General features: G+C 40.2%; 1 protein-coding gene across 1 annotated transcript in view; it reads right to left on the bottom strand.

Annotated features, from left to right (window-relative positions):
- Positions 1 to 18,357, bottom strand: part of CHN2 (chimerin 2) — a 252,615-nt gene that overhangs the window by 111,707 nt on the left and 122,551 nt on the right. Inside the window, exons 2-3 of the mRNA XM_004676813.2 lie at positions 12,632 to 12,670; positions 4,383 to 4,438 (exon numbers count right to left, since the gene is read on the bottom strand). Coding sequence (XP_004676870.1) covers positions 4,383 to 4,438; positions 12,632 to 12,670 — 95 coding nt within the window. The remainder of the gene's footprint in view (positions 1 to 4,382; positions 4,439 to 12,631; positions 12,671 to 18,357) is intronic.

Below are 18,357 nucleotides of genomic sequence, written 5' to 3'. Positions count from 1 at the left end.
GCCTGTACCCCAGTTCTGTATGAACAAATAAATAAATCTTTAAAAACAAAAAAGAAAAGAGTGAGAGTGGGAGAGAGGAGTCCAGTTTTCTGCAGTTAGTTGTTGTCATTATAGAGTGAGGTCCACTTCTATTTTGAGCATTAGGCTTCAGATGCCCTATGGGACATGGCAGCCAGTACTCTGTCCAGGTGCCTGGCAGACTACTCAGGTATACATTTGGTAATTAATAACTGCTAATGAAATGACTGACTGATAATTGGTGGAAAGGGCAATTTTGCATAGTGAAAGATGCTTTGCACCCGTTGGCAAGGAGCACTCAGGAAATGCCACCAGAGTGTCAGGTGTCCTGGCTGCTCTATAAATATTTATTTACAGTGATGAATCTAAAGAAAGCAAGGAGTTGTTACCTCAGCTACTTGACCTACTGGGCTTAATTGGCACCAAGACCATTGTTCAGCAGCTTGTACCTTCTGCTCTATGTTCTCAAGGTCATTTTACCTATCACTCTAATTCCTAACCCTGACATCTCATTTTGTTCTTGATCATGGCCTTTTTTGCCCTCATATGCAGAGAACTTGCTGCCACTTCTCTGCCTCTGTCCCTAACGACAGTCTCTACCTGTTCTTCATAGCTATCTGCATCTACCTGAATTATGGACACTGAACATTTATCACGTGCCATACCCCATTCATAGTACCCTGCCTACTAGATTTTGCCCTTGGATTGGATTTATTTAGTTTTAAAGATTTATTTATTTAAGCATACAAGAATTGGGGTGCAGGCCAGCGGTGCTGGGGTGAGAGGACTCACCAGAGACAGGATGGGGAGCAGAACAGGCAGAGTAACTGAAATACACTGCTGAGGGAAGCAGTGGGTAAGAGAGGAGAGGTCTGCTGTGTCATGTGGGTCAACTTCCTGGCTGGGGATTGATCTCGTGCTGCAGTAGCTACAGAGCTTCATAGTGCTGCACTTTCACCCGTTGTGCCACCAGAGAGGGCTTTCAGTTGAATTTAAATGCTCCTGAGAAAGTAAGTGCTTAGCTCTAATGAAGTACCCAGAAGGTTGTAGAGCAAGGATTCCAAACAAGTCAAACAGAGTCTGCAGCAGGGCTTCCCCAGGTGGGGTTGAAGAGCTGGTTGGATGTTGCTTACTGAAAGAATTTGTACCCTTGACTCACCTAGGTGGTAAAGACCACTGGGTGGTGGGCATTTGCTATAAGTCACAAAACACTCAAGTGAGGTTGGCCTCTGTCTATGCCCTGGGGTGACAGTGTTCCACATCACTGTCAGCACAAAGTCACTTGGTGCTCTCATGTGAAACAATCATATTTAATGTGAGGTTCCTAAGCTGAGAGAAGCCCATACCTGGGAGTTACTAGTTATCAGAGAAACAAAAGAAAGAGTATGTTGGAGTAATACACTGAGCAGCCTTGCCAGGGGCAAGGGAAGATGTGGCAGGGAGGAGAAGGTGGAAGACTAAGAAGGTGGGCAGCTGGACTGTATATGAAAAGAAAATGTAGATGTTAGTAGCTAGCTGGTTGAGAGCACAAAGATGTACAAAAAAAGCCTAATTAATTGTTCCAAAGAAATAGCTTCTATGCAAATGTGTTAATGGAGCTTCAATCTGTCTGACCTCACACTTGAACTGAAAGGTTTTCAGTTCTTCATCTGTTTCCATTAGACATGTCCCCTTGACCTGCAGGTGCACTACAGGGCAAAGGCGTTTGCTCAAACACAGTCTGTGAGCAGAAACAACGGTTTCATCAGCATCCAAGAGGAGGCCGTGACTCCCCTCAAAGGAGGCCAGATCCTGGGGGGCCTAGCAATTTTGCCAGGAATTATTTGCAGTTAGCGTTGCACGAGAGGACAATGGGAACCCAAGCTACTCCTTCTGGTACACGTCTAAGCAGCACCTGTTCTTCCAGCACACTCGACCCTTTATTAGCCTGCCACCTGCCTGGTTAGGCAGGCCCCATGCTGTCTGCTGAGGAAACAGAGTTGATGAATATCCATTTCATGTTAGGTTTCACAGCAGAAAGGGGCTATGGAACTTCTAGAGGCAAACCATCTATGAGTCCAGCACCAACCAAGCATAACTTATTCATGAGTCAGGTTGATAAAGGGAAATTTGTGAAAAGCTTGTTTTAAAAGTCAGAGGAAAAACTGTCTCTGCACTGTATCCTTCCATTATAGCAGATGGTGGTGGCTCATGGCCCACAGTTTTGCTTTGCTAAAGCATCTGTGGCATTTCCTTCCGGAAGCAAGCGCAACATTACAGAGAGAGGCTGTGGTTCCTCAGCCCAATGGATGTTTGCAGAGTTTCAAATGAACCCTAGGAAGGGTTTCCATAGAACTATCCAAGTCTATCCAGTCTCGCTATTAACATTCACCTGCATTAAAATACAACTGACCAGGCCCTCCCTGGTGGCACAGTGGGTTAAAGAACAGCACTAAGAAGCTAAAGCTACTTCAGCATGAATTCAATCCCGGCCCCGGAGGTGATCCACATGGCACAGCAGACCTCTCCTGACCTGCCTGCTGCTCCCCTCAGCAGTGTACTTAGTTGATCTGCCTGTTCTATTCACCACTCTGTCTCTGGTGAATCCTCTCACCACCCCTGCACCTCTGGCCTGTCCCCCAGTTCTGTATACATAAATAAATAAATCCTTAAACACACACACACACACACACACACACACACACACAACTGACCAAGTCCAAGGGTTTTAGAAACAAAGACCTCACTCTCCTTCACTAAATCCCCTCCTTCTTCTCCACCCCCCCCAACCTCACCCAACCACACACATACAGGTAAAATCTTAACTAATTCTTTAATTACATCATAATTTGTTTTCTTTTAATATGACACTGAAAGTGTCAGCACCAAGCTCTCACTTTCAGTCCCAGCTCTCTGCTGTGTTCTCAACACCTAGATCAAAGTCAGAAGAACACAAGCTCTCCATATAGACCTGATGAATAAATGAACAAATGAATATCCATTACACCCCTGAATTTCAATAGCCTGACCTTGCCTGGTGACTTTTATTTATACTCCTAGGAAGAGTATTTTCTTAATTATATTTTACAAATATTCTTTTCATGGAAATATTTCAATTCCTTTGGCTCCCTACACATGGTTTTATTTTTTATGAGGGGAAATAAATACTAAATGAAAAGTAGGATTAAAGGATTTTGCTCTTGTTCTTAATTCTCATTGAAGAGTTCCTTCATTTAAAGCATCTCATTTAAAATTTTGTGTTTGTACTATTCTTGTGCTTGGATATTATCAAGTAACCAAAGAACTGCAGTCAGCAAGGATAGTAACAAGAAAGGATGAGACTATCAAATAAGGACTTAACTTCATCCTGGACTTTTCCTCAAGGATCAGAGATTTTCTCTTCTCAAGTCATATTCCTGGGGTAAGAATGGCTACTACTCCATTATTAAACTTCAGGTTTCTTGATGAATTTAAATGTCCTTCCACAGAAAGAAAACTATATGAAGAGCACTCACGAAACAGTGAAGAGATGTGTGTGCCTAAGTCTTTGAGGTAGCTTCAAACCAGAGCATCCTTTGCATTCAAGGATAAATCTCAGGAGTGTTGAAACTGGAGTCTTTTCTCCTCAATAAGGCAGGCATGACACTTTAAAAGATATCCCCTATTCTATATTTAATCAAAGTCGTGATAACAAAAATAAGCAAAGACCCATGGATCTTTGTTTGAGAGATATTAGTTTGGCTATTAAACAAAAGGGTCAGAATAAAAATAGAAAATAGAGCCTCAGTCCTGCCTTTCAAGTCGTGTTGGCATCCCAGAAGATAAGAGATCCGATCAGTGAAGGAGTGCTAGGAAAAGTTCTATGGGCTGATGGCATTTTTATGAGTTAATACATTTTTAAAGCTTATCTCCAAGAGTAAAAACACAATCACATTTCTTGCAATTTTTTTTAAAAATTTCAAGTAAATATGACAAAGCATAAAAGTGTGTTAAGTATGGGTGTTTTGTGTACCTAGATATTTATTACTGTCTGCATGTTCTCTCCTGGAAGCATTCCATGATTTAAAAAAAAAAAAATGAAGAGAAAATCAAAACAATGGGGATGAGGAAAGCAATCAAAATACATATTTTGGGATTTTTATAAAGATACTTAATTTACCTCTGCAACAATTAAAATGTGAGATTTTGATCCAAGGTAGTTTACTGCTATTTTTATAATAACATTTGATTTCAAGGTATAGATTACTAAGATGTTAAGTTTGGTGACATTATCACCAATGTTAATAGTAATCAACTTGCAGAAACGTGAAAACCTTCCAATATCAACTAAGTGCTGACAATTCATGATAATTCATAAGGTATATTAGAAATAGCCAAGCACTGACCTCCCCAGAACAAATGATCCTCTTGGGACGAGGGGCCTCTTGCTGTAACTGATACACTGTCAGAAAAAAAAAAAAGAGAGAGAGAGAGAGAGATAGTTATAATTAGAATACTGTCACACAGGCCTACATGCCTTCAAAGAGTCCCACCTAAGTTCATCTGAAGAACCACAAGTATTTCAAACAAAAAAGGAGGATCCAGACACATTTTTAAACTGAATAAAGTCAGATCATTTATATGGAAATTTAGTCACCATCAATATAAACTGGCAAAATCGATTTTTTTATTCTATTAAGGCCAATTTAGTTTCATAATTGTTACTGGCATTGTTCATTTTGTGGTTTTCTTGGACGATTAGGTACAACTAAAATTCTTCTGAATATTTTAAAGATGAAATTCTATTCGTGAGCATCTAAAGAGAAATTATATAATAGGATTCCTGAATTTCAATGCCAATGTTTTTTGACATATCAGGGAAAGACTGGCATAAGAAAAGGAATGTCACTCTCTAAAATGTTACAGTTAGGAACAAAGCCACAACTCATTCTGTGAGTGAATGAAATACCAAGTCATTTCTCTTTTCATGAGTTCCATTTCTTCCATGCCTATTACCATGGGTTCTACATGACTATATCCCATCATTGTCACTCCTTTTCCTTAGGCTCTTTCATATCTTAAATAATAATAAGTCTGCAAACTGCCTAAAAGACAGACTTTCAGGCTTGGGCACTGAAGAAATCAGGTAATTGTAGACAAAAATGTAGTTTATCTGATGATCATTTGTGGTTTTTCAGACTATAATAAGGAATTTCTGCTTCTCAGTTTGGTTATTTCTCTCAGAGGGAAAGTTAGTCCATCCAGTTCTCTTTGGGTTCTACCTTTGGATATATAAAAATTGGAAACAAATCTATTTGATGTCATCTTCAAACTCCTAGAGGGGGAATATTAATTTTAAATGGAATAAATCTATGAAAAGTTAAAACTCAACACATAAAGTCTTCCTAGAACATGAGGTAAGATAAGCAAATTTTATAATTTATTCTTAGTTCTAAAAATAAAAAAGACATTTGAGTTGAAGGACAAAAAGATGCTCAGATGGAAATGATGGGACCTATTTTATAATTATGGACTCCCAGTTTCTCAATGCCACATGGCTATTTTCTTAGCTAATTAAGTTCAGGCTAGGTGGCCCAGAGTGGCATGTTCCTCATCCCTATGAGATGTTGTGATGTGCCATACTGCTGAGCTAGGTGGCTCACCCTAATGATGATGCCTGTGCTCCTTAAAGATTACGGCTCCCCTGTGTAGGGAATAGGGTCAGAGAAGGCTTCTTATGGAAGAGGAAACAAGAGAAGGAATTGGCCAGAGATAAAGAAATAATTATGGATGTTGCTCTGACCAGCCTAGTCTTGCTCCTCACATCATGGAGAGGCTGCATGGAATCTTTTCTTCCTCTCAAGCCAGCTCCAACACCTATTAACTGTTTTTCTGCACGGTGTTTATTTTAACAAGGATGAGGGGAAGTAAGAGGGCATTTCCTCGAGCTGCAGAGTCAGAGATTTAAGGGGGAATAATAGAACCCCACCCACAGATGCTTGTCTGCTCTCTCTTCCCATTGTCAATGCTCTGTAAAGCCCACAGCTCTATGTGGAAGGCATGGCTAGTGCAACTTTGTGAACACCAATTCTCATTCCACCTCGGAGCTGGCAAAGGACAACACTTATATGAAAGAAGCATTTTTACCTTGCCTTTGCAATTTCTATCAGCAGAGATGTGAACATCTGCGATAGGCCAGACACACCGTCAAAATTACAAGACTTTGGGCATGGGTGGAGAGGGGGAGGAGATCAGCACTTGAGTGCTTGTCATGTACCAAGAACAGCATTTTATTGAATCCTCATAAACAACTCAAAAATTATCATTATCATTCTCTTTTTTCAGGTGAGAAAAGGAGTTCAGAAAAGTTAAATATTTGTTCCAGCATCTAGTTAAAACATATACTTTTGATTTCAAAGTCCTGGTTTGTTTTTATTATGCCTCAGGCCCTTTGCACTTACTTTTTTCTCTACCTGGATTGTTCTTTCCCAATCCAGGATCACTCCCTGCCATCATTCAGATTTTTCCTGACTGGACATGAAATTCCATCCCATCACTGTTCCCTTTTACCTTCTTTACAGGACTCTTCACCATTCAAACTGGCTCCCATGGCTACAGTGTAAGCTCTTGAAAGACAAGGTCTTTGTTCTGCTCACTGTGGTATCCCCAATCCTAAAGCAGTGCCTCACCCATCATAGATATTTATTGCACATTTGCTGAATGATTGGACTGTAGTTAATGACTCATGGGTTCACCCAGGCATATAAATACAATGGTCTGGCAAAATCAGAGTGGGGGTGCAGGGGTTGGGGGGGACGGCAAGTGCTTTAATGAAGAGGAGGAAGCAGCTCTTCTTCCTCAGGTGGTCAGGATGTGGGAGGGGCCTGGGACTTCCCTGGGTGGAGTAGAGGAATTCAGCAGAGATTGGAGGGGGCAGGGTTCCAGGTAGAGGGAAGAGTCTAGCGGGAAAGAGAGTGATATGTGAACTAGTCAGTGAGAGGCCCATGTGGCTATTGCCCTGGGTTTCATGGATTTGGGAGGAGACCACATGGAGCTGAAACCTGGAGATCACACTAAGAGAAGCATGGATGTTGTGTATGCAATGAAGAGGCAGAGACTTGATGATCTCGGGGTTATGTGATCTTGTTTGAGAGGCACAGTAGTAAGATTTCAGCAAGAGTGGTAATAAGACTACTCAGAGTAATAGAAGATATCATCTTATGTGGGTCTTCTCATTTAATCTTTCCAGCATACAGCCAAGGCAACTCTAACTCTGCATGCCAACCCTTCCCCCCAACCCCCGATCAAGAAATGGCCATGCCAAGCTTTGCAGAAGCACAAGGTCAGCCACACAGATGATATGATGAAATAAAGATGTAAAGCCTGATTTCAGATATCAGAGTCTATATTTTTCAGCCTTGCCAGGGGTTCTTTAAAACAGGTGGTAGGGCTGCTTGCATTAGACTCTCCAAGCATCTGATAATATAAAACATAGAGTCCCAGACTCCACTGTCCCTAGGGATGCTCACTCTGCCAGCCTGGCAAAAGACCCTGAATGAGTTCTTTTGAAATTCTTTAGGGATTATAATGCACAGTCAGGAGTCAGGGCCCTTTACCTGACTGAAGGAAGGTTTAGAGGGGAAACTTGGAGGCAGGGAGTGAGGAAACAGGATTTTAGTGTACACCAAAGAGTCCATGAAAACATGAGTTAAGGTAACACTGGTGGATATTCAGGTGAACGGGTGAGATGATGATCAAGAAGGACTGACATGACTTGATCACAAGTTTAAAGTAGAGAAGGAGCTTGAGTAACTAAGAAACCAGCATGCCATTAGCAGTGATGGAGGACACAGGTGAAGGAACAGGTGAAGTTTCCTCTCATATCAATACTTGTCAACATGTTGACAGAAAGGCTAAATTCCTTATTTGTGTCTTTTAGGAATCTCTGAGGCTTACTAAACAGAAATGCTGTGCTAGTTCACCAGTCTCAACTGGGGAAAGTTTGAGTGAGGGTAACTTTAAGAAGATTCATGCAAATTTCTCATGCCACAGAAGCCACCAATCTGCCTGGTCTCCAAGTAACACATGCCATTCAATTGTTATTTCTCATCAAGCAGGTCTCAGAATTCATAAGACTTGCTTGGTGCTGTCCCAAGCAACAGAAAACTTAGCAAATAGGCACAAAAAGCTGTCATCTGAATTGCCCCTATAAAGACAATGAAATGACAACCCATTATAATTATAATCAGATCAAAATGGTTTCTCAGTCTATATTAGCTTCCAGGGGCATCCCAGTGCCTCAAATTTCAGGGTTAGCTACCACAAAACAAACACCCAAGGAAACCATCTCAGAGGCATATTTAATAAAACTAGAAGATGTCACCTAATCTGGATGTGTTACTTCTTGAATTTTCTTTGTTCAACAAACATTGCATAAGCAAAATGTGATAATATACGTTACTTTCTGAGTGTTTCTGTGACCTAGGAGATGACATGATGGAATTTGTCTCTACAACAATCTTGCAAATGTTTCTGGCACCCTCCAGCCAGGCCATCTTCAGCACATGACAATCCTTACAACTGACTAGGCTGTTTGATGAATAGAGGTCACCAGGGAACTTGGAACAAACAAGTGGTCCCCAAGAAAAGCCCCCTAAAGCTGAATGAGAAATCCAACACTCACTAAGAGAATATTTTACTTTTTCTTCAGTAAGAAAACTCAACTCACCCTCTCTGGGTAATAGAAACAACCCACTCACTGTGGATGGCGGGGTGACACTGAACCCATCAGCTCCTAAGAGATCAGGCAAGATGGCCTCAAATGAGAGTGTGCAGACCCAGGCACTGAATCTAGCTTCATGGCTGTAACATGGAGCCAATACCATCCAACTCAACGCTCCTATCTTACCAATTTCCATGGGGAAAAACTCCAGGCCTGAATGGAGAATAGCAGGGGATTTAAATGTCTTCTTGACCCAACCCTACCTTTTGCCTGTGGGGTAAACATCCTGAATGGCTAACAGGATGTCCAGTCTTGGTGGAGACAGAGTTCTCTTCTCTAATGGCACTGTGAAGAACCGGAGGCTGAGGTGGTGTTGACTTAACCAGGGGGCTCAGATATAAGTATGAAAGAGAAATATCTATAGCTGTGAGAAACTGCAAATACCCCTCTTTTCCAATTCAGAAATCTCCAGTAGGGTTGAAGAAGTTTATTATAAATACTCTCTTCCCCAGGTGGTTATGATGCAGCAGATCAGAGGTTTAAGGTTCTAAACTCCTCTTTAGAAAAACAGCCACAAGCTGTAACCTGCTGCCCGGGAGGGTCTCCTGGGAGAGCTGTCGGCTGCAGCATCCACCTCCTAATTGGCACTTGGCCTCTTAAAAAATAAAATCTTCAACATATACCTCTGGTGGCTGACTTTTGAACTTGTCTGCTTAGCGCAAACGGTTCATGTGGTTCTGGTTTAAAGTTTAGAAAGTGGCTTTATTAATTTTTAAGTGAACTTGAAAATGCTTTTCTTTAGAGAATTGAAACTAAAGCTTTCTGGATGACTTCATCAATGTTTTGGAGTTTAGTTTTAAGTATTAGGACTAGATGCAGGCATATGATACTTTGGAATGAGATTTTTCTCATGCAAACAGCCCAGTGTGAATGATAGTATTAGCTTCTAATAAAAGTACAGAAGGCAGGATTTTAGGATTTTTACATCTTGTTACATGTACTTGGAAACAAGACCCAGTCTTATTTATCCTTGTTGCTACTCAAATCAAAACATACAGTAGAGTTTAAGGTAAATACATAAAATTCATTTAGCACTTCCTGAATGAATCAACAAATAAACAAACAGCTGATTTCTTGGACTCTAAGTCAGATATTTTGATCTTCCTGTTCCAACAGCATACCAAACTTACCAGCAATGTGAGTTGTATAGGACTGACCCTCACTTCAAGATCCATAAGCAAATTTAACCTCTTCTATAATCTTCCCTAATCCCAAGAGGTAGAAGAGTATTATAATATTATAAACCAATTTCATGTGTTTCTCGTACTAGACTTCATTTATTTTAAGATTTATATTATTTATGCATACAAGAACAGGGATGTAGGCCAGAGGTGCAGGGGGGTGAGAGGATTCACCAGAGACAGAGTAGGGAGCATAACAGGCTGAGAGACTGAAATAACACTGCTGAGGGGAGCAGCAGGTGAGACACGAGAGGTCTGATGTACTTGGGACTAAACTCACACCTTCATGTTGCAGTGGCTGGTGACAGCTTGATGGTGTTGGGACTTTAACCCCAGGACTACCAGAGAAGCCTTCTTATTAGGCTTTAAATTGGAAAAGTATGGGTCACAATTTATTCATTGTTGACTTCTAATATTTATCTTTGGCATTCAGAGACATTCAGAAGGTGTTTTGCTGTATGATTATAGAGACAAAAGAATGGATGACAATCTGGGAGTAGGGTAGAGGAGCATGGGTTTAAAGACACCATAGCTAGTTGAGCCTGTAAGTGGTCACAGAGCCAGGACTTTGGGTTGATGCCATAGAAGGTGCTGCTTGTCCCATGATCCCTCAGTTTTTGGAAGTGTACATCACAAGACGCCTTTAAGAAGAGCCTGGATGACTATCAGATGGGTGTAATGTTATCACCTGGTTTATATTAAAATGACCTTAACAAATAAAAATAAATAAATAAAATGACCTTAACAATCCCTTCTGAAGGTGAATGCATTTTTATGATTGTATTGATAAAAATGACAATGTGGTTAGATTCAAAAATCAAACTTAAAATCAAGAGATTCAGGTAAAGTTGAGCATTTAGTTAGCATATAGTTAGCAATGTCTTTTCTGGCTTCCTCAGAACACAGAAGTGCTTCTAAGAGATATGTATTGGGTAGTCCAAGGTCTCAGCAAAAGGGGAGATAAATTTGAGCCAGTGTGATCTTTTTGCTTCAGTAAAGCTCTCTGTGGTGGCATTCACTCAACAAATATTTATTGGGCAGTTAATGCATGCAAGGCTGTGTGCAAGGCATAGTAAGTCATGGACACCTAATACCTTCCACTACAGATATTTTGTTGATTTACTGTCAGAGCACTTCACACTCCATTAGGAAACAAACAAACAAAAACATCCAATTACTAAGTCATTAGCACTGCCTCTTAAAAGAGAAGACCAGAATGTGGAACATTCAATTGCAAGAGCCCTTAGAGACCCAGCACAACCTCTTCATTTCACAGATGGAAGAACAGACTCATGTAATAAAGAATAAGGTGCCGCTGATGTGCTGATAAAAACAAGATATTCGTGAAATGTCACAAACAAGGTAAGGACATTGAGGACAGCATAAACCCATTTTCACAAAAGGAGGCAAAAATGCCTAAGTATTGAGTTCGTGTATTTTAAACACTTGTCTTCTGAAACTGACAAAGATCAGCAACTGCTAAATGGGAAAGACGAGTGAAAAGAGGGATAAGGTTGGCTTGTGGATTATAGGCAATTTTCCTCTCTGTTTTATGTGTTTCTTTAATTTTTTTTAAAATGTAGCTTTGTATGGCTTTGGTCACAATTTATACATACATACATATATGTGTGTCTAAGTGTACACACCTATCTATATTAATCAATCAATCGATCAAATGGAAAATAAAATACTTGTACACTTGCAGCCTGTGGATGAGACTTGCCCACAGATGCCATTCTGAATATCACTCTGTCACGTTTGGTGAAATCTTTGCCAAGTCACCGAATCTCCCTGAGCTATGGGATAGCATTTAAGTGGGATAGTAATGGAACCCATGGCTTAAGGCTGTGGTGGAATTTGGGAGTTCGAGTGCATACCCAGAATGGTGGCTGGTACATGGGAGCACAGGCCCGAATGGATGGAAGCAAAGACACTGTCAATGATCAGAGTGACAGGGATGCTTCTCTAGACTGCAGTAGTCTAGAAGGGTGGCAGGGATGCTTCTCATTGCAGTCGAGAAGAGGGACAGGGATGTTTCTTATTGCAGTCTAGAGGGGGATAGGGATGCTTCTCTTTGCAGTCTAGAAGGGGAGCCTCTACAAGAACCTGTGTCCCCTGGCCTTGAGCACAGTGGGTTTCCATTCTAATAAGTTATTTCCCTGTTTCAGTGGGGAAGTACTGAGTCAGACAGATGATTCCCTAGGTCAGAGAAAACACACTTGTGATGAGGCTTGCCTGCCTGCATGAGGATAACTGAATTGGTAACTGGTGGTCAAATATGATCTCTGGTGTCACCTTAGGGAGTCACTCGTGGTGACCAACCATTATTCTTTGCTATCTGTCAATATATTTTGTGTGTGTGTGGCAAATGCCGTATGATATTAAAGCCTTAGGATGACAGGCCAAGAGCATAATTTATGAATGTTAACACATTCACCCTGGCTATCTAACTCTGAAAAAAAAAAAAAAAAGTGTGTGTGTGTGGGGGAGAAAACCCCAAACTGAAAGGGAGAGAGAGTTAGATTCTACATCTCTTTTTTGGTAAACATTCCTGAAGAGGGCCACAGGCTGCTGACTGGGTAGTACTGGCCACAGAGGAGGGTGAAGCCAATCCTCACTGATTAATCTCTCTCCTGAGCAGAACAAAACAGATTTGGGGTTTTCTGAGGAGATTCTCATAGCAGATACTCACAGTAAGATTTCCATATTGGAGGCTGGTATTCCTCAGCATCTAGAATAAAAAAAGAAATCAATGTGTCAGCTACACATCAAACTGTCAACATGTGTCTCCTCTGAAAGAACAACACTGTCAGCAGTATTTACTTTCTGGCCCCAGGGTCCCTTCTGCTCATTTAGGGGACACTTCTACATGGGAAGGAGGAAATATAAACTGAAAAATTTTTGGAACCAACACCACTTTCTACAGCTTACTTCCCATGACAACATCAATTTCTTATCCATTTTCACAGAGACCGGTAAATCAAAAATGATTTTTTAAGCAATTAACTTAATTGTACCTTCCCTCCGCAACCCCCCTGGCAATCCTTTCAACCTATATTTACATAACTTGGCATATAATAAACATATCATTTATCTCACAGTTTTCAATCAGACCATTAGCCAATTTATTAAGACATGAAGGCAAAATGAAAAATGACAAGAATATAAAATTCAATCCTGGAACTGTGCAACTCAACCAACTGACCTCCTAAAATAATGTATCTGACAGTAGAGAAGCTGATGATTCCATAGGAATCATATCATCCCCTTGAATTTACTCCAGTGTGTTCAACAAAATCAAGAGGACAAAATTGTTATTTTCAGTCTGGAAGACAGACAGCGAGAGAAAATCTGCTTGTTCTGTCCATGCAACAACCCCAGAGCTCACAGCTAAATTTATAATTTTGAAGGAGTTAATTAGAACCCTCCTGAGCATATAGCTTATGCCTTGGTAAACAGACTGCAACTTAAACAATCAGAAAGAAAAATATTTTCTCTCTAAATTATAGGATGTAGTGTGGTGGTGGGGGGAGGGGGGAAAGAGGGGCACAGTTTCTGGACCTTAAGAGTTCTGTGGTTCAGCACCTATACTCGGATAGGGAAGCTCAGCTTTGCCATCCTGGTGCTCTGGTGCTGCTTGGGCCTCATACAGTCTCTTACAGGACCCTTTGCTCTGGAGCCCCAGCCCCATTCTACTTTCAGGCAAAGGAATACATTTCTAACCTTAACTATACAGTAAGTGAGTTTGAGAAATTTCCACCGTCCCTCCCAACCCCTGAAATGATAAATGCTTTTTAGATATAAAAGCTTGGTGAATTTTTCCAAATCCTATTCAGTGTGCCAACTGTGTAGCTTATTATTATTATTATTGCCTTTTGTTTACTGCCACCACTTTATATAAACCATTTATCCCTTTCCAGCATCTCCTATAGGCAATGTAACAGTGAAGAAAGCCGCCTAGAGAGACTGAAGATCACAATGCTCTCCTCCTTAAAATCCTCCAATGTCTCCTTCCTGTATTTGGAATAAGTGCAGACATCCTGCTATGACTTAAAGGCACTGGTCCCTGCCACCCTCTTGGCTCCATGGCTGACATTTTCCCCTATTTTGTTTATCACCAACCACCCTGGCCTTCTCTACTTATAATACAGGTAGGTCAAGCTCTTCTGAGTCCCCAGAAGCACTTCCAGAACACCTCACGCCCCCCATATAAAATACTTTGCAACAGGGTTTTGCAAGGCTGGTTTACTCCATCTGGTAAGGCTGGGCTAACTTCTCATGCCCCAAAGACCTCCCTGACTCTGTATAAAGTAGCCTTCCCTCAGCCTCATCCCTCTTCCTTGCAGTTACACCATTTTAAATAATTTATTGATTTGCTGGCTTGTTAGTACTGGGCTTAACCCACTTTAGTGAAACTCTATACAAGCAAGATATTTGCCCTATTCATGTGCCCCTCACCAACCGCCCAGAGGGTGTCTGGTATACCACAGACAATCAGAAAGTATGTGCTAAATAAACGAGGGAACTCTCAGGGCTCCAATATTACCTCTGACAATGATTGGCTAAATATCTTGAAGCTTACTTAACTTGCTTTAAGAGCCTCTCAATACTCATCTTTGCAAAACAGGAAAAATTAAAGTACTTCCCAGAAACCTATTTCTTATGGTTATCATGGTAATTAAATGAGATCATGTATATAAAGTTCTGGGGGCAGCACCAGGTGAACTGCCAGCTACTAATGCCAATATACTGCGGAACTGTCACCTCACTCCATCCTGTTCTAGGTGAGCTCGTGGTCTTGGCTTTTTTTCTTTTCACCGGAGCCAAAGACAGTCTCTGTCCTGGCCCCCAGGTCTGGATCCTGTAATTAAGTTCCAGTGCTGTTGTCATGGAAAGTTTTCCTTTCCCTTAAAAGAATTCAGAGTGAGAGGCCATTTGTCATGCTTCAATAGAACAGCTATAATTACCTTAGTCTTAGAGACACATTTCACAAACCACTAAAGTGCACTGTTTGGAGGCCATGGTCAAGAGACCAGGCACAAAATATTCTTAGTATGTTGAAATAAATCTTCAGTTTGCCTTCAACACTGCCCCAGCAACACACACACACACTTGCTCCAATTTCACACAGTATTTTTCAAAGAACTACTTCACTTTTGCAGAGCACGAAACTTTTCTTTTTTTGAACTTGGAATACTTTTTCAAGGTTATTGAGTTCACCTTCCCCATTTGGCAAATGAGAAAAATGAAAGCAGAACGATTAAGCGGATTCCTCAAGGTCATAAAATGAGTGAGCGGCAGAGGTGGGAGGAGAGCAGGAGTCCTGCCTCCCGGGCCCAGGCACATCAGTCATCCATGCCAGGCAGGCCACACTCATTTACATATATTGAAATTAGGAGAAAAATATTACCTATTGGTTATTTCAAATCTTGTGGAGGTTGAAAGAAAGCGAGAAAAGAAAAAATTTGGTAGCATGGAAACTTAACATCAATCGAGTAGGAGGATGGAATTCTATATACACATCACCCAGCTAAGAGCAAAAGTTCAGAGATGCAGGGTACTGGAAATCTTGGCAGTATAAGCCATAATGCTGGTGGCAAGTGCATTCTTCTGTTAAATATTTTAAAGAAATTGGCACAATGCAGAAGAAACGGAAAGGAAGTAGAATTGAAGAGCTTCATGTTCTAAGAATAAAAACTGCCATTGGTGTCAGAAGACAATAACACATTTTTGGAAAGGAACAAAGACTTTGAAGGGTCAAGGAGGCATAGCAAATATAATGCTCCAAAAAAACTGACTAATGGTTCTGAAACTTTTCAAGATGTGTAAGCCCTTTGACTCAACATTCTATCATAAGAATTCACTTAGGGCAGTAACTGAACACCTGCACCAATGCATTAGGTGTTCACAGCTTTGTTTGACAGTGATCCTAACAGTGCAGAAGACAGTGGTGGAAGAGACTATCACATACGGTAGCCAGACACAGGATGGAGTGGGCTGGAGTTTTGTGGTCAAGAGCATAGCCTCTGGAGATAGATTGTCTAGGCTCAAACCCTACCTCTGTCCATTACTAAGCTTAGGCAAGTCATCTAAACTCCCTGTGCTTCAGTTTTTTAATTTCTTAAAGGGGAGTAATAATGTTCACTGACATATAGCATTGTGGAGGAAAAGGTTGGTTAATATGTATAAAATCGTCTGATGTCTGACATGGAGTAAACCCTGTGCTTGCTGTTGTTATTTTCCATCTTTAAAGACTGAAAAAATATATATACTACATTAAGTATTAAAAATATTGAGTCACAAAGCAACTTATTAAACACTGCACTTTTAAAGAAAATATAAATTTTGCTTATATAGAAATTATCTATAGGCCTATAAATGGAATCACCAACAGTTGCTATACCTGATGAGAATATAGGTGATTTCTAATTCTCTCTTCTTTGAGTTACTTTCTAATTTTTCTAATTTTGTGTTTATATTGATAACATAAAAAATTAATATAATACATAGATTCAGGGGAATGCTCTGTGGTTTCTTTTATTTAACATTATTTTTAACATGCTGTAGAAATAAGTCACTTCTCTAGAAATAAAGTAAAAATAAAAAAGTCCAACAAAAAAAATTCTTATACTAGTGCACATGAGGTGTTAGTGCAGAAAGAGTTGAGTGTGAAGACAAAAGGAAAAGACAAGTGCTTCTGTGGCATAAGACCATGACCAAGTCCCTCAGCCTTCTTTTTAAAATTCTTCGAAATATACTTGCATGAGTAATGCCAAGTAGGCAAGGAATCTACTTTCATTAAAAGGGAGGGAGACAGATACAGGTGCTTAGAAAATGATCAAAACCTTATAAAAGTAGGGAATAAGGCCACTCAAATGAAATAATCCATAAAGAATCTGAACATATTAAGCAAGAAGAAAAGAAAAACCAATTAATAACCTGTTGGTATGAGTTAAAACTTGGAAGAAATCTTGAGAAAACCTGTTGAAACCAACCTGTTGAACAAACCTCTGAAAAGACAGAACTGTAGCTCTGAACTTTGGGGTGAGATGAAGAATTTGGGGATTTACACTGGCAAAGGTCTTCAGTATCTGAGACCCAAAGAAGAAGCTGTGTGATCAAGAGCACAAGTCATAAAAAGTCATCTTTCGAGAGCATGCTAAAAAAAGTCATACTTACATTTCCTTTATTAAACTTGTAAGCCATACGCATTGTTCAAAAGCAGAAACAATCCATCCATGAGAAAAATGTGAAACTTAGGAAGTTTGCTACCTCATATAAAGGACCATTGATAGATTTATGTGAACCCTTACAGATTTTGTCCTGTCAAGGACTATTGATAGATTTATGTAAAATAAAATTTTATATGCTATAAAAATTACAAGTCACAAAATTTACATTTATGTACATGGTCTCATTTATATTGTTTTGCACTCAACTTATTTCTTAGAAATTTTTCCACATCAATACTCATAGATCTGTGTAAATAGATGTTTGAATATGACTTGGTTTTGCACTACCTGAGGCCACCACCATGCAATATGTTCACTTGTATATTAATATCCAACTGATGGAGACATTTGGGACATTTAAAATTTTTTTTGCTACCATCAACAATGTAGCAATGATGCAGTCTATGTGTAGTATAAGTTCTGGGAAGAGGAATCTCTGGGGGAAAGAAAGGGTTGTGTATTGTTTTATTTTAACAATTGCTACAGTGGCCTTCAAAAAGTTGTAGCAATTAGATGTCTCAAATCTATGTGAAATAGTGCCAATTTCTCCACACTCTCACCAACATTGGCTATTAGTAACATACATTTTAATTTCTGATACTTTCTAGACTCACTCAGAAAGACAACAAGATTAGGTATGCATTTGCAGGCAAGCAAATGGACACACATACAGTTACTAGGAGTGAACCTGTGGAAACATATGGCCAGGGAGAGAGGTGAAAACACATGAATCCCGCATGCTTTGGTGTCTGCATCTGGAAGGTTATCTTCTCCCAGGAATTTTTAGTTCCAGGATTATGTTGATTTGATGAAATTGCCTGAAGAGCAAGTGTAAAGGAATTTGGCGACTGACTAATGAAGAAAAATTAGAGAACACCATGTGTTACACTTGGGTAAGTGACAAGTACAGAGGAAATACCTGTAAACAACAAGGAGAGCCAGATTCCTTCTCTTGGCTCAGTGGAGTATGACTAGACTAACAGAAAAACACACAGAGGGGGTTTGAAAAATGAGAGGAGTAAAAGATTCACCAATGTAGGTAATGATCCACCATGGAATCTGGAGATGACCCATCCTTGAAAAATTTCAGATGAAACTGCATATATTACATCAGGGGGATATGAGGGTAACAGGGAAAGAAAACTAGGTTCTCTTCCTCCATCACCCCCTCTCCCAGAAGAGCCCA

The sequence above is a fragment of the Condylura cristata genome, unplaced genomic scaffold (genome assembly GCF_000260355.1).
Source record: "Condylura cristata isolate star-nosed mole 26May11 unplaced genomic scaffold, ConCri1.0 scaffold00005, whole genome shotgun sequence".
Taxonomy (NCBI): domain Eukaryota; kingdom Metazoa; phylum Chordata; class Mammalia; order Eulipotyphla; family Talpidae; genus Condylura; species Condylura cristata.
The sequence above is the reverse complement of the archived record's forward strand: the minus strand, read 5'-3'. Positions and strand labels throughout refer to the sequence as shown.